This window comes from Odocoileus virginianus, chromosome 6, assembly GCF_023699985.2.
Source record: "Odocoileus virginianus isolate 20LAN1187 ecotype Illinois chromosome 6, Ovbor_1.2, whole genome shotgun sequence".
NCBI lineage: Eukaryota > Metazoa > Chordata > Mammalia > Artiodactyla > Cervidae > Odocoileus > Odocoileus virginianus.
In genome coordinates this window covers 35574341-35591177 of record NC_069679.1, presented here as the reverse complement: position 1 = coordinate 35591177, position 16837 = coordinate 35574341, and the positions used below count along the sequence as shown (strand labels likewise).

At 38.9% G+C, this 16837-nt stretch overlaps 1 protein-coding gene across 4 annotated transcripts in view; it reads left to right on the top strand.

Annotated features, from left to right (window-relative positions):
* USP3 (ubiquitin specific peptidase 3) overlaps positions 1-16837 on the top strand; it is a 157370-nt gene that overhangs the window by 110706 nt on the left and 29827 nt on the right. For all 4 annotated transcript variants that reach the window (XM_070469158.1, XM_020901533.2, XM_070469157.1 and 1 more), the window contains 4 exons: positions 1359-1472; positions 8873-9019; positions 12703-12809; positions 12987-13067. In XM_070469158.1, coding sequence (XP_070325259.1) covers positions 1359-1472; positions 8873-9019; positions 12703-12809; positions 12987-13067 — 449 coding nt within the window. The remainder of the gene's footprint in view (positions 1-1358; positions 1473-8872; positions 9020-12702; positions 12810-12986; positions 13068-16837) is intronic.

The window sequence follows — 16837 nt, the reverse complement described above, 5'->3', positions numbered from 1 at the left end:
TCAAACAGGCATACCAGGGCCATGTACCGGAATCCTGGCTGCAAGGAGGGAGTGGGGCAAGGGCTGAGGAGCAAGTATTTAGCGTTTTCAGCTTCCATAGTGGGGGGCAGGCTTTGACTCTCACAAGACTCTTTAAGATGGAGTTCCTCAAACACAGGATGAGGATTGAGGTACTAGGAAGTAAAAAACATAATTTCTATCTCAGGAGCCTGTTGGATGACAGGGGTTGAGAAAGAAGGTGGTGAGATTCTCTCTGGTGTCTATGAGGATGGTAGCTGTATTGACACATACAGTCATTGCAGTTGAGGAGGTGTTTGAGTTTACCTTTGTGCATAGAAAACCAAAACTAATGGTGACTTAAGCATCCCTGGTTTCTTTTCTTATGTAAAAGTTGGAGGTAATCCATCTAGCTTTCTTACAATCACCGGGCTCACCTGACGTTCTGTCCACCATCCCTGGCTGTGGCTCTCATCTACACCGTCCACAGTGCTGCTGGGGAGCCACCGTTTCAACTTCATTCTAGCCGGAAGAAAGAAGGAGTGAAGAAGGACCACTCTTTCTCTTTAAGGGGATTTGTCAGAAGTTGGACACACTCAGAATTTTTTATTCCATGAACTCATATGCCAAGAAAAAAGTGGAAGCTGTATTCCTGTGGGGGGAGTGAGTGGAGACCGGGCGACCGTAGGAGCAGGGAGCAGGTTTAGGACACACTGCGTGGGAAGAGACTAGAGGACGCCAGGAGGACGTTCCTGCTGGGACCTGGAGACACCTGAGTAAAAGCAGTCATGAGAAAAATGTGGGTTTCAGATTTGGATTTGAGTGTTCTTGCCTGGAGAATCCCAGGGATGGGGTCGCACAGAGTCGGACACGACTGAAGTGACTTAGCAGTAGCAGTGCAGAGGTGAGTTTTGAAGCTCTGCAGTCAGATTACCTCTCTGCAGCAGAGATGAGCAGACAGCGCCGAACAAGTCGGAGAGGTGCTCCTAGTGAGGGGCAAGAAGGAAAGAGCCAGGAGGTGGACAAGGGATTCTGTTACTTGTTTTACATGCTTGAAAATATGCATCAGTAAGTAATTTGGTTTGTAACTTATCCATTGCTTTATTATACAAGTATGATGGTACTTTGGCATACTCAAGAGTTCACCATACAATTGAAAAACTAGTTTTGTCAAGTAATTACTGCTTTTTATATGGGTTTTTGAGATGCTGTTACTTAACTGTCAGATTTAGTTCAGAAGAGACCAAACTTTTTATGTTTTTATATTTTATTTGTGAATTTTAGACAGTTTGGCATTGTGTAGTAAAACACTAGCCTCTTGTGAATGCAGTGGGGTCTCATCATCCCTTCCTCTCTTCTAGGTCTTTGGTGGAAGAATTTAGAAAGACACTCTGTGCTTTATGGCAAGGTAGCCAGACTGCATTTAGCCCAGAGTCCTTGTTTTATGTTGTTTGGAAGATTATGCCCAATTTTAGGTAAGTAATATTTAATGAAGGATATTTAAAACATTAATAGTAGTCCTTACATTGTTCCTGAAACAATTTCCAACAAGTGGTATTCTTGGTAATGAAGACTGTTTTGTTTTTTAAGGAGAAGGTAAGTTGGATATATCCTACTAGATAATGTGTTTAAATAATAGACCTCAGAAATGTCTTTAACAAAAAGCAGGGCATTTTGTTGTTATAAAAGCAAAGACCTTATAAATAACTTATGTGCTCTAGGAAAACATACTGGGCAAAATTTCCTTGATTCTTTTAAAATCTTATAAACGGTAATTATCATCATACACTGTCTTATTTCAGCTAAAAGAAAAAAATCCAAATGTAATCAGTAGAAAACCATGGCACTGTATTCCAGACTGTAGTTAAGTCCATAAGATTCATTTCTCAGACAGTAACAAAATGAACAGATCATCTCCTTACATGGCTGCAGTCGCTGAGTTTTCCATGTTGTTTATCTAGTCTCACTTGAGAGGGAAACGCCCTGCTGTCAGAAAAGCCCCTCTTCTCCTAGGCTCATCAGCCCTGTAGCGAGCAGCAGATTTGAAGCACTGCGGGTGTTTGACAAAGCCTTTGCCACCTTCTGCTGATTTCATCTTTCTGAAGCACATCATGGTTCTTACTAGTCATGATTCTGGCATCTAATATATGCTCCTCTCCTTTTTTAAAGCCAGCACGGTGTAGTAAACCCTAGCAGTGTATCTTGCTTGATTGTCTCAGAGTGGTTCAGATCTATGGGTAGTGTGGAGAAATGTCTGAAGGGTAACAGGAGTTGTTGCCTTCCTGAAGAGTGTGGCCTTGAGGGTCGGATGTAATTGACTATTGTTAACCCTGGTCTTTGTTTTGAAGGATATTTCTTTTCTATTTCATGTTGTTGAAATCTCTTCTCAGGAAAGAATATCTTGTAAGAATTTTAGCATTATCTGACTCTAAATAGGAAAGGTAGAAATGATTGTTAAGTTATCGTTAATCACTGGTAGAAATTTCTATCAATCACCTAGTTAGACAACTTTATTTTCTTGGGCTCCAAAATCACTGCAGGTGGTGACTGCAGCCGTGAAATTAAAAGAAGCTTGTTGGAAGAAAAGCAATGATTAACCTAGATAGCATTTTAAAAAGCAGAGACGTTACTTTGCTGACAAAGTTCTGTCTAGTCAAAGCTATGGTTTTTCCAGTAGTCATGTATGGATGTGAGAGTTGGACCATAAAGAAAGCTGAGTGGTGAAGAATTGCTGCTTTTGAACTTTGGTGTCAGAGAAGACTCAAGAGTCCCTTGGACTGCAAGGAGATCCAACCAGTCAATCCTAAAGGAAATAAATCCCAAATTCATTGGAAGGACTGATGCTGAAGCTGAAGCTCCACTCCTTTGGCCACGTGATGTGAAGAACTGAATCACTGGAAAAAAACCCTGATGCTGGGAAAGATTAAAGGCAGGAGGAGAAGGGGACAACAGGATGAGATGGTTGGATGCCATTACCGACTCAATGGACATGAGTTTGAGTAAGCTCCAGGAACTGGTGATGGACAGGGAAACCTGGCATGCTGCAGTCCATGGGTTTGCAAAGAGTCAGACATGACTGAGCGACTGAACTGACCTAGTTAGACTCTTGATAGGGATTTAATCCTTGTGTTTTGTTATCAGATAAAAAGTGCTTCCATTTGTTGAGTATCTATTATGTGCCAAGCACTTTGGGTATTTTATATTTGATCTTCGTTAAGAAACACAACAGAATTCCCATCAAGGTAGGAAGCATTGCTGTTGTTCAGTTGCTAAGTCATGTCTAACTCTCTGCAACCCCATAGACTGCAACACGCCAGGCCTCCCTGCCCTTCACTAGCTCCCATGAACTTTGCCCAAGTTCATGTTCATTGAATCGGTAATGGACTTGATTCAGTGGACTATCCATGATTCAATGGGCTATCCATGATTCAATCGGCTGTCCAACCATCTCATCCTCTGCCACTCTCTTCTCCTTTTTGCCTTCAATCTTTCCCAGCATCTGAGTATTTTTCCAGTGAGTTGGCTGTTCACATCAGATGGCCAAAGTATTGAAGCTTCAGCATCAGCCCTTCCAGTGAGTATTCAGGGTTGATTTCCTTTAAGATTTACTGGTTTGATCTTCTTGCTGTCCAAGGGACTCTCAAGAGTCTTCTCCAACACCACAGTTCAAAAGCATCAATTCTTTGGCACTCAGCCTTCTTTATGGGCCAACTCACATCCATCCATGACTACTGGAAAAATCATAGCTTTGACTATTTGGACCTTTGTCACCAAAGTGATATCTTTGCTCTTTAATACTCTGTCTAGGTTTGTCATAGCTTTCTTTTCAAGGAGTAAGCATCTTCTGATTTCATGGCTGCAATTATTATCCACAGGAAGTGTTAGCCTCATTTTAAAGATGAAACTTCGACAAAGGAGAGCAGTTCAGTGTTATGCATCTAGTAGGTGTTAGGACCAGAATGAGAACCCAGGTCTTTATGGCACTGGTCACTGATAGATGTGTTCACAGTAAACTTGTAGGAACTTGTTCCCATGCCCAAGTGAGGCCTATCAGCTGTTTCTGTACTCTTCTACTTGGATTGCATGGTGACTCAGTTCCCTCTTCATTTAATAGAATTCTGCTTTTCATCTAAATCTTCCCATTACCTCTACCAGTTTATTTATTCTAGCCGTGAGCGTGAGTTAGTTTTTAGCTACCTAATTTTATACATTCTATTATTCCTACCAATGAAAGAAAAGAACTGGAAAAGCTGACCAGGTTGAGAAATTTGGATGGCGTTGCTGGAGTGATTCCTGTAAAACATGGCCTCTTAGATCTCGCTAATGACTGAGAGACTAAGCAGAATAACATGTCTCTGTGTTCTCAGCAGGGCTTTCTCTTTGTTCTGTAATAATTCATATTGTTCCCCACTTCCATGTTGTTGTTCAGTCACCAAGTCGTGTCCTACTCTCTGTGACCTCAAGGATTGTAGCCCACCAGGCTCCTCTGTCCATGGGATTTTACAGGCAAGAATACTGGAGTGGGTTTCTCAAAGAATAATTTTCTCTTGGTTAGACCTAGATCTTGAGATTGTATCATGGATAAAGTTTTAGTGCAGGGTCACTGCCCAATGCCCAGGTGTAAGGCTGTGAGGTAGGGTTTTCTTCTTATAATTGTTACTCCTATTATATATATTGGGCTTCCCTGGTGGCTCAGTTGGTGAAGAAACCTCCTGCATTGTAGGAGACCTGGGTTTGATCCCTGGGTCGGGAAGATCCCCTGGAGGAGGAAATGGCAACCCTCTCCAGGATGTTTGCCTGGAAAGTCCCATGGACAGAGAAGCTTGGCGGGCTGCAACCTATGGCGTCACAAAAGAGTTGAACATGACTTAGTGGCTAAACCACCACTACTTCTTATGTATACAGGGTAAAGTTCTTATAACATGCCAAAGTGGAAATGAAGTGAGTCTTGAATTATGTTTTTATTGTAGTTATAATCCCAAAGTAAAATTTTTTACAGTTTAGAAAACCCATTTTCCTTGGTTAACAGATGTCAGTATCCAGGGAGTTTGATCTCTGAAAACAACTTTCATCTCATTGTATGTCTCCATCAGAGCTCATGGACAACACGTCACAGGTGTGTTGTTCTTGAGCAGTAATATTTTGAAAGAAATCTTGTCTGAGAGTGTCAACAGTATGCTTAAAATATTCAGTAAATCGTGTTGTAAACAGATGTACTACATCCAGGCCTTGTGGCTCCATTTATAGAGCACAGGCAGAGTGGATTGAGCATTATTCTTATGGCCTTAGGATTTTCAGACTGGTAAATGAGCACTGGCTTCAGCTTCAAGTCTCCAGCTGCATTAGCCCCTAACAGGAAAGTCACTCTGTCCTTTGAAGCCAGACGTTGACTTCTCCTCTCTGGCCGTGAAAGTCCTAGATGACATCATCTTCCAGTATAAAGCTGTTTTGTCAACATTGAAAATCTGTTGGTTAGTGTAGCCACCTTCATTGTTGATCTTAGCAAGATCTGGATATCTTGCTGCAGGTTCTACATCAGCACTTGCCGCTTCACCTTGCACATGTATGTTAGGGAGATGGATTCTTTCTTTAAACCTCACTTACCAACCTCTGCTAGCTTCAAGCTTTTCTCCTGCAGCTTCCTCACCTCTCTCAGCCTTCCTGGAATGGAGGAGAGTTATTAAGGCCTTGCTCTAAATTAGGCTTTGGCTGAAGGAAATGTTGTGGCTGGTTTGATCTTCTGTCCAGACTGATAAATCTTTCTCCCTATCAGCAATAGGGTCTCACTTTTTAAATCAATGGTGTCTTCCCTGGGGTAGCACTTTTAAGTTCCTTCAAGAACTTTTCCTTTGCTTTCACAACCTGTCTGTTTGGTGCAAGAGGCCTAGCTTTTGGCCTCTGTCGGCTTTTGACATATCTTCCTCACTAAGCTTAATCCTTTTAGCTTTTGGTTTAAAATGAGAGACTTGCGACTCTTCCTGTCAGTTAAACACTTAGAGGCCATTAAGGGTTGTTATTTGGCCTAGTTTGAATATCATTGTGTCTCAAGGAATACAGAGGCCCAAAGGGAGGGAGAAAGGCAGGAACAGCTTGTCCCTGGAACAGTCAGAACACACACAACATTTACTAAGCTTGCTGCTTTACATGGTTGTGGCACCCTAAAACAGTTACCAGAGTAACATCAAAGATCACTGACCATTGATCACGGTAACAAACATAATAGTAATAATGGACAAATTTTAAGTTTTACAGGAATTACCAAAATGTGATAAGAGACACAGAGTGAACAAATGTTGGAAAATGGCCCCAACAGACTTGCCTAAAGCAGGGTTGCCACAGACCTTCGACTTGTAAAAACCGCAGCACCTGCAAAGCACACTAAAGCAAAGTGCAGTAAAACGAGATACACCTGTATTCTAATTAGGAATTTATCTATTGTATGGTTTTTTTGTGTGTTTGTAAACAAAAAATTATTTTCATTTTCTTTTTTTTTTAATTTTTAATTTTCATTTTCTAGTATTTTTGTCTCAAAGAAACTCAGCCTTGATTAATGTCTTACACTGGGTAGGAATAGCTAAATGTAACTGCTTTTGGTTTTACAGATAATTTGGGCAAAATTGTAACTTATTTTAAATATGAACAGAACCTAAAACTCTTACGTGTCCTAGATATTTCAGAAGCAGCTTGTGCCATTTTCCACGTAATGCAGTGGTCCTCACTAAACAGCAGATGGCCAGTGATGCATAGGCATGTGTCAGTTGTGCATGTTGGAGCCTCGCACAGGTGCTTGTGTGTGCCTGTATTATGTGGTGTCTGTTTCATTTGGAATATCTGCTTTCCACTTAAACAGGCTCAAAGTAACATTTTCTTCATTGGAACCTTTCTTTGTTCTTAAGATGAAGAGACAGTTGCCCTACGTTCCTGTGTGTTTTACCTCAGCAGTGTCCCTCATTCAGAATGGAGGCCTTATGATCGTCTAGGCTTTTTATGTTTGCAGTGTGCTCTCTAAGATGATTTATCTTTATGATACAGATTTTCTATAGACATTAAAGAGAAAGAGGTAATCTTTATGTAAGGTCACAAACAAGTGAGGATAAGGAACAGTGGTAAAACTGGAGCTGCTATTCTACAGATAAGTCAATGAAAGATTTTATTTAAATGTTTAGAAATGGAATTGTAAATGTTTCTTTAGTCAGAATTAAAAAAAAAAAAGTCCTAGTCCTAGAAGAAATACTCTTCCTTCTCTGGGTAAAGATCACAAATTGTAACAGATGCCTATAACTTACCTTTATGAAATAATGAGTGTTCCATGATCTCATATAGGTCATCAAATGTATTTCTAATGGTAAAGGAAACAGTAGAAAATAATGTATTTTGATATAAGGAAAGTGAATCATGGTGTGGTTGGAAATGTTCATTAATGTACATTAGATTATTTTAAGGGATGGATATGTGTTTGATGAAAATGCAAATTGACATAACTACAAGATACAGGTTTTAATGATCCATTTTAGAAAATGATGATTAGATATTAGGTTATTTTGGTCAGACAATAAAACTTTTTTATATAAGATAGAATTTCAGATATGACCTGAGATACTGATATTATCTTTCAGTCATGAAAAAGATGTATATTGAAAAGGTTTAAAGCATCTCCTTAGGTATATATAAAGGAACTACGAAGTTTGAATAGTTTTACTTAAGTTTGACATTTTATTCATAAGAGTCTTAAATACTTAAACAACATATGTATTACTATTTAGTTGCTAAATAGTTTAGAAAAAGTTACAGTGAAATACTTTTGATGTAAATTCCATTGATTAGGCAGATCATTTCCATAATTTATTTCCAGGAAAAATTTTAGGAAAAGGGGAGAAATCTGGCTAAAAGAAATTTTGTTTGTGGAACCACTGCCTAGAAGGGCAATGAAAGTTTTGACTCCAGATCAGGTCAGAAAACTTGCCACTTAGGGCAGAGATTAAAGAGAACCTTCCATGCTGGTAAAAATTGTAGTCTTTCTTATCCATAATTTTATAAATATGCTTTAGACATCATGCTGATTTATCAACATAAACCTCTAACCCTTCTAGCTGTACCAGCTTAATTTTGTCAGATTTCATTATTCTGCACTTGTCATTGATCTGTATTAGTACAAGAATTCCATAGAATTTCCTGACTGAATACAGTTTAAGAAATAACCTCAGAATATGTGGCTATATATATTCAAGTTTTAGGCTACAGCATAACTGTATATGAGTCAATGCATTTTGAAAATTTTGTTTAAAAAAATGTCCTTTGAATCAGAGATTAGGATGATAGAATGTTACACATCTTCAGCTCTTTAGATAAAATTTTTCTTCCTTTCAGCCAGTGTTTGAAAATTATCTTTTAATCTAAAGGTTTTATTTCTTAAAACAAACTTTAATAAAACTTTAGACCTGGTTTTCTGGTGCAGGTATGATGTGAAGTTTTAACGTGTGAACGTCTCCTAGAGAGGCTACGTGGGAAATGAGGAAATTCACAGTCCACCAGGAGACAGAGTTGTGGTCCCATCTCTGTTACTCTCCTGTTGTAGGACTTCAGGCAGGTCACACAACCCCCTTTTTGCCTCTCAGTGTTCCTCTTGGGTGAAGTCAGTTGAGGTTAGTGTAAGTCCAATTAGCTCTACTAGTCCGTATTTCCAAACTGATTTTTAAGAAGTGGAATTCTTGTCTTGAAGGGAATTTTATGTGTAAGATAAGAAGGAAGTGAGGGTGAAGGACAAGGGAGCCCCCCTGTGTTCTGAGCGCAGCGTCGCGGCCCTCCCAGCACCACCCTCCAGCGAGCTGGGCTGGGTAGGCAGAGCCCCTCGGTGACTGACTGCGTTTGCTTCTAGGGGCTACCAGCAGCAGGATGCCCATGAGTTCATGCGCTACCTGTTAGACCACCTGCACTTGGAACTCCAGGGTGGTTTCAACGGTATTTCCCGCTCATCAATTCTGCAAGAGAATTCTACTCTGTCTGCAAGTAACAAATGTTGCATGTAAGATTTCATTTCCATTTGTTCACTAATCACAAGGGCTTAAAATATTTTGAATGTGTATTTTCCTACAGCTTCATTTTGGACTTAACTTTTCCAAAAATAATTTTATTTTTTTAACCTGTTTTTTAATCATACCGAGGCACTGATAACTTTTCTGAATTTTGGGGTTTTTTTGCCTATCAGTATGAACAAAACAACCGTTTGGTTGCTTTCCCAAGTACTAATACTTGGGATCAGAATGTTTATTTTGCTAAGAAAGACATAATCGACTTTTATTTCAGCTTGGATTTTGCTTATTTGTCTCCTTGTGTTCAAATTTTGGGAAAAACTTTATACTTATCTATGCAAGAAAGGGACTTTATAAGATGAATTCCCCAAAGAATGAAAGAAAATAATATATAGGGTTGCTGTCATATTATTGCCTGGCAGTCCATAAATCTGTAGTCTCATAGTTAATCTGATTGTATCAGAGAAGGGCAATTAATATGAATGGCCATACTTCTTAAAATGTTTGATCCTCAAGGTTCTAGGAGCTGTGTTCAAGTTAGAAACAAGGATGGAGGGGGAAGGAACTGTGATCTGGTAGAAATGTCCCTGCTGCTAGCATCAGTTCAAACATAGGATTAGATAACAAATTCTGCTTTGTATTTTATGTGGTGGTATAGTCATACAAGTAGGATGCTGAGCTGGGCTCTAAGGAGGCGAGTCCTTGGGAAGTGAGGGGGCATCACATTTTGTGATAGTCACAGGTGGTTCTTTTAGTAACTCCTGAGTTTTCAGTATTAATCCATATCTTTTAATGGTATTTTAAATAATAGTAAATTTTAAGTTTCATTAGTGAGTTAGGAACATAAAAGTGAAAGTCGCTCAGTCTTGTCCGACTCTTTATAACCCCATAGACTATACAGTCTATGGAATTCTCCAGGCTAGAATACTGGAGTGGGTAGCTATTCCCTTCTCAGATATTAAAAATTCAGGCTTCTTTATATTTCCTTAAATTCACTGGCGGATGCATTTCAGGATCTAAGGATGAGACTTGCTAAGACTGCAAAAAAAAAAAAAAAATCAACAAAAAAGGTCTCCTGTGTTTGTATTTATTCATATAAACACATAAAACCCTACTGAAGGTGGGGGTGAGGATGGCAGAAATAAATAGCAGGTGGGTTCTTTTTAATATATAGAAAATTGTTAGTGCAAGTATAAAGGACCTCCTCAGCATAACAGCCTGTCCAAGTAGCTAATATTTACACTTTCTTGGTGTGCAGTTATAATGTAGAATAGTGATTTTGAAATAATTTTAAAATAGCCAAGACTTGATTAGTATCTTTTGTTCAGAGGAAGAAATTGTAATGGAAGAAGTACATTGAGTTTAAATGTACTGCTTTTTATTTTTTTTATTTTTTTTTTCCATTTATTTTTATTAGTTGGAGGCTAGTTACTTTACATCATTACAGTAGTTTTTGTCATACATTGAAATGAATTAGCCATGGATTTACATGTATTCCCCATCCCAGTCCCCCCTCCCATCTCCCTTTCCACCCGATCCCTCTGGGTCTTCCCAGTGCACCAGGCCCGAGCACTTGTCTCATGCACCCAACCTGGGCTGGTGATCTGTTTCACCCTAGATAATATACATGTTTCAATGCTGTTCTCTTGAAACATCCCACCCTCGCCTTCTCCCAGAGTCCACAAGTCTGTTCTATACATCTGAGTCTCTTTTTCTGTTTTGCATATAGGGTTATCATTACCATCTTTCTAAAGTCCATATATATGTGTTAGTATACTGTAATGGTCTTTATCTTTCTGGCTTACTTCGCTCTGTATAATGGGCTCCAGTTTCATCCATCTCATTAGAACTGATTGAAATGAATTCTTTTTAATGGCTGAGTAATATTCCATGGTGTATATGTACCACAGCTTCCTCATCCATTCGTCTGCTGATGGGCGTCTGGGTTGCTTCCAATGTACTGCTTTTTAATAAAGCAGTTTCCACTTTAATTAAAGGCAGCAGAGTATGTGAATATCAGTATGAAAGGATCAGTCATAAACCCTTTATTTTCAGTAGATTTTTGGGGGGGTATATCCTTTGTAGTACTAAAATCATGTATCTTATGAACAACTTAAAAAGCTACAGTGTATTTCTTTTACCAGTATAGAAGGAAGCCCTTTCAAAGAAAAGGAAGCAGAACTTTTAAAATAATAGGTTTGCTTGGGTAGGTTTTTTCTGTCTCATCATTGCAGTAGGTTTCATTTGGAGCACTCAAAGTGTGGTTCAGTGTGTTAGGAATACTATTGACTGCAAGTGACAGAAACCACCTCAAATTACTGTTAGTAAAAAAGAGCAATATCCTGGCTCAGATAACTGCATAAGTTTACAAAAGTTCACATTTGTGTTCACTATAGTGCTATTAATGAAAGCACACAATAAAATAACCTCAGTACCATTAATAATTTATTTATATTCTGATTTATCTTTATTTGTTCTGTTGACAGTTTTATGTGGGTTCCTGTGGTTGCAGTGAAACCTGGAGGCATTTGGGATTTTAAATATTTTTTACCAAAGTATATACCCATCAATACTATATTGTTAAGAGAAGGAGCATAGTGTTCACAGAAGGTGCTTAGGTCAGGCCAGCTGTGTGAACTTGGGCCAAGTTATTTAACCTTTGAACCTCAGCTTCCTTGTCTGTAAGATGGGGATAATCTTCTCTACCTCAGAGTTGTTGTGAGCATTAGTTTAGCACACGGAAAGTACTTAGAATGGAGCCTGGCCCGTAAGTACATAAGTGCTTGTCAGCTGTTATTGTCCAAACCGTGGCACGCTGTGCACCTGTCAGAGTGAGGTACACATCCAGGATACATACTTAGGGAAGAGAAGACAAGCAGAAGGCAGGTATGACCCTGATTATTCAGATCAAAGATGCTTACAGTACTCAACAGGCTTTCTTTTCGGTAAGCACTTGTCTAAAAAGCATTGTACGTATATTCTCATATCATCATCACCAGGCTTCTAAGGTAGGTAGATGTTATTCCTATTTTACATTTGATGAAGCTGAGGCACACATAGGTTAAGTAACATTAGGACAATTAGTGTCTTATTGTTCTTACAGTGCTGTACATATTTTTGATCTCTACAAGGGAAATATTGTTTAAGTGTTTAATTGTGAAATCATCTCTCTACCAGTGATGACTAAGTATATGTTAAATTTGTTTACCTCATTTTCCCCAAATGTGACCATCTAAAAAAAAATCTTAAACTATCTTTGATGAAGGTTGTTGTTCAAAGTAATGTAATTTAGAGAGATCCCCATATGATGAGAAATCTTGCAAAGGATCTAATATAAAAGGGTTTCCTATTTCCTGAGGGGTATATTTGAGGGAAAAGGGGTCCTCTTCCTCCGAGTGCAGGTATGTATGTGATCTATTAGTAATGGCAAATGTTCAGTGTTAGTAACTTTTGTATTATAGAAGGTAGTGGGATTGGGAGAGGGGTCAGAGAAGGCCAGTGGCTTAAACCTTGTATTTGGTATACATCTATGTAGCTTTTAAGCTTTTGTGTTATTCTATAATTTAAATTAACATATATATATATATCCCCCAAAGGGAGTGGGGAGTGACCTAGAGGAGCTTTTACATATATTTTAGTTTTTTACTGAGATATTTTCCTGTGTGATTTTCTTTAGAAATGGAGCATCTACAGTTGTCACGGCTATATTCGGAGGCATTCTCCAAAATGAGGTTAACTGTCTCATATGTGGGACAGAATCTAGAAAGTTTGATCCATTCCTAGGTAAGACATATTTGGCATGTGATGATATGATACTGTATTAAAATAATAACTGCAATGTTTCCTTTGAAAGCTAAGACAGTAAAGAGATAAATCTGTAAAAATACATCATTTTTGGAAATTATTTTTTGCTTGGTTATATATTCCTTTAACAGTTCTGTTTTCCTATTTCCTTTTAAGACCTTTCATTAGATATTCCAAGTCAGTTCAGAAATAAGCGCTCTAAGAATCAAGAAAATGGACCAACTTGTTCATTACGAGGTAAAGATACTTTAATATTCTGGAGTTTTTCCCCCACCCTGAAATAGCTGAATAATACATTTATAAGCTTCATCTGTAAGTGCTGTGTTGTTGATTGTTTTAATGAATTTGTGCTATAACTTAAGTCAAACCTGAATGTCTCTTCCTGTCCAAAAAAATTGTTTAGCAAGAATACCTGCCAGAGGTATTGACCTGCTAGCAAGTGTAAAATATTTCTTACCTTTCTCTTTTTATTTATTTTTGAACTTTTTATTTTGTATTGGTGTGAGGTCAACTAATAATGTTGTGATAGTTTCAGGTGGACAGCAAAGGGACTCAGCCATATCTATATGCATATGTATCCGTTCTGCCCCAGACGCTTCTGTCTTTTTTTTAATAATTGTAACTCTATCACAGAACTTTCTTCTGATCTAATGAAATAGAATTTATTCTATGGCTATTCCCCTAGTACCAGAGGGAGAAAGAACCTCAGAAAAGCTTTATGAATTGTGGTGTCATTTACTCTTTTGTATGATAATTTGAGAGCTGTTGATGATAACAACTGTTGGTTAAGCCTGAGGCCTTGCTTTTAATTGGAAGATTAAAATTCACTTTTGAGAGATTTTTGAACAAATTTTTTCCTTCGTGATTTAGTCAAGGCAAAAGACCTGTCCTTGATCAACCACTAAAATGACTATTCTCTTCAGTCAGAGAAAGAACCTAGGATAGGGGGAAAAGAAAAAAAGAGGATCTAGTATGTGTCCTGTCATTAAGGACCACTACAGTGAAGGCAGATAACAAAATTCTACCCTGAAGGGCATGTTCACAAAAAACAATTTTAGATAATGTTGTCATAATGATTTATACACATATTATGTAATCTTTTCTTATAGAACAGAAGGTTCTGTTGGTCTAAACATGCAACCACAAAGTCACATGTGCCTATTAAAATTTAATCGAAATTTAAAACTCAGGTGCTCAGTAGCCATATAGAGCCAGTGGTCAGCACAGATGCAGAATATTTCCACTATTGCATAAAGTGCCATCATGGACAGTGCTGCTCTAGAATCAAATTATTCAGCAAAATGTATATGAAAACACTTCGTAGATGCTTTTAGTTTGTTCTCCATCTGTCTGACAGTGTTGTCTGTCTTTTCTGAACAAGAGTATGGAATAAATTTAAGGAAGCCCCATTCATGCTGCTGCTGCTGCTAAGTCATGTCAGTCGTGTCCGACTCTGTGCGACCCCATGGACTGCAGCCTACCAGGCTCCCCCATCCCTGGAATTCTCTAGGCAAGAACACTGGAGTGGGTTAACATTGCCTTCTGTAGTGCATGAAAGTGAAGAGTGAAAGTGAAGCCGCTCAGTTGTGTCCGACTCTTAGCGACCCCATGGACTGTAGCTTACCAGGCTCCTCCATCCATGGGATTTCCCAGGCAAGAGTACTGGAGTGGGGTGCCATTGCCTTCTCCCCATTCATGCTACTTCCCCCTAAAATATGTGGCTACAGTATGTTTCTCTAAAACTGTTTCTGGCCTGTTTGAGATTAAGAAAATATCACAGTTTACTTAATAGCAAATGTCAGATCATCTTCCCTGTATATATACAGCATGTGAATTCAGGCTAATTTAAGCATAAAACAAACATTATTTGATCATTTAGAGAGGAAATCAATGAAAATTTTAAAAGAATTAGCCTTAAACTATATCATCTAAATTAGACTGAATTCATCTTAAAATTTCAATAAGAACACTAATATTAATGTTATTCTTCAGTATATACATATATATGGGTATATATCTAAATAATATTTCCTCATGTTTAACAGCACTGATTTAGTCCAGATGATTTTTGACTGCAAGACACAGACACTCATTTGTTCATGTTTCTTTCCTTCTCTTCCTCAGTGCTGATTCCTCCCACCCCTCCTGAACTGGTCACATACCTGGTTCTTATTGCTTTCTATAACATTTCACTTAAACTTATCCCAGAATGCTCTAATACTGAGAGATTTTTTTTTTCTGGAGACCATCCAGGAGAGTGTATGACACACCTTACACAGGTGGTTTATAAGCTGTCCTTAACTACAAACAAGAAGAGTGACAAGCTGCATTTGCCTCACATCCCAAATGGTATTTTTCTTGGCATAGACTCACTGAAATCTGATGCAGGTTGGTATTAGCATCAGGGGGCCCAGAAACATGTTTCCTGTATTCTCAACTGACTTCCCTTTGAATCCTTAGACTTTTGATTTTTATTTTATTAAAAGAGCTTACTGTCAGCTTCAGAATTTCTAAACCATGCAGTATCTTTGAAACACAACAAAACAAGATTTTCAGATGATGCTGGTAATTTTCAAGAAGGTGTAAAGGATCCAGAATGCTAGAAAAATTTCAAGATGAAAAAGCACCTTATTTTAGAAACTTTCCTAAGGTAACGGAATTGCACAGTAGAGACACAGCAGCAGACAGTGGCATTATCTTTCATGATGAACCATCAGAGATATCTGCTTGTGAGTCAGGGCTCAACTACTGCTTAAGAATGAGAGAGGCAGGAGATGAGATGGTGGAGTAGGACGTGAATTCACCTCCTCTCACAAAAACACCAAAATCACAACTAATTGCTGAATAGCCATTGACCAAAAAAAGACTTAAACCCACCAAAAAAGGTATTCTACACCCAAAGACAAGTCACAGTGAGATTGTAGGAATGCTTCTGTTTTATAATCAACTCCCAAATCTAGTGGGAGGGTGACCTGCAAACTGGAAAATAATCATATCACAGAGACTGTCCCATAGAAGTGAGAGTTCTGAGCCCCACATCAGGCTCCCCAGCCTGAGGGTCTGGAATAAGAAGAAAGAGCCTCCAGAGCATTTTGGCTTTGAAAACCAGTCGGGCTTGACTGCAGGTGCTCCACAGGACTGGGGGGAACAAGAAGAGACTCCACTCTTGGAGGGTGCACACGAGGTTTCACATGCACTGGGACCCAGGGCAAAGCAGTGACTCTGTAGGCACATGGGCTAGACCTACCTTTGGTTCTTAAGTGGGGGTCCTGGGGAGGCGGGGTCAGCTGTGGCTCACAGTAGTGAACACCCCAGGGAAGGCTCATCATTGTGAGCTCTCACAGAGATGGCCATTTTGGAACCTGGCTTCACCCAACAGCCACCCATAAACACATCACTTGAGACAGTCCTGCCTATCAGAGGGACAAAACCCAGCGCTACCCACCAGTGGGTAAGTACCAGTCCCTTGACGAAACTCACCTGCCAGGGGGGAAGGCACCAGAACCAAGGAAAATTGTAGTCCTGCAGCTTGGAAATAGGGACCACAGATGCACAAAATTAGATACAATGAGATGGCAGAAAAATATGTTCTAGATGAAGGATTAAGATAAACCCAAGAAGAACAACTAAGCGAAATGAAGATAGGCGTAATAGTAAAGAAGATCCAAGATCTCAGGAAAAGAATGGAGGCATAGACTGAGGGGATACAATAAAGAGCTAGATGCTTTAAAGAACAGAGATGAACAATAACTGAATTGAAAAATACGGTAGATGGAATCAATAGTAGAATAAATGAGGCAGATGAAAAAGTGAGCTGGACACCAGATTGCTGGAAATCACTGTTTGGAACAGAATTAAGAAAAAAGAATGAGAAGAAATGTTGACAGTCCAAGAGGCTTCTGAATCAACATTAAATGTACCAATGTTTGCATTAAAGGGGTCCCAGAAGGAGAAGAAAGGGCCTGAGAAATATTTGAAGAGATAATAGCCAAAAAATTCCCTAAGGA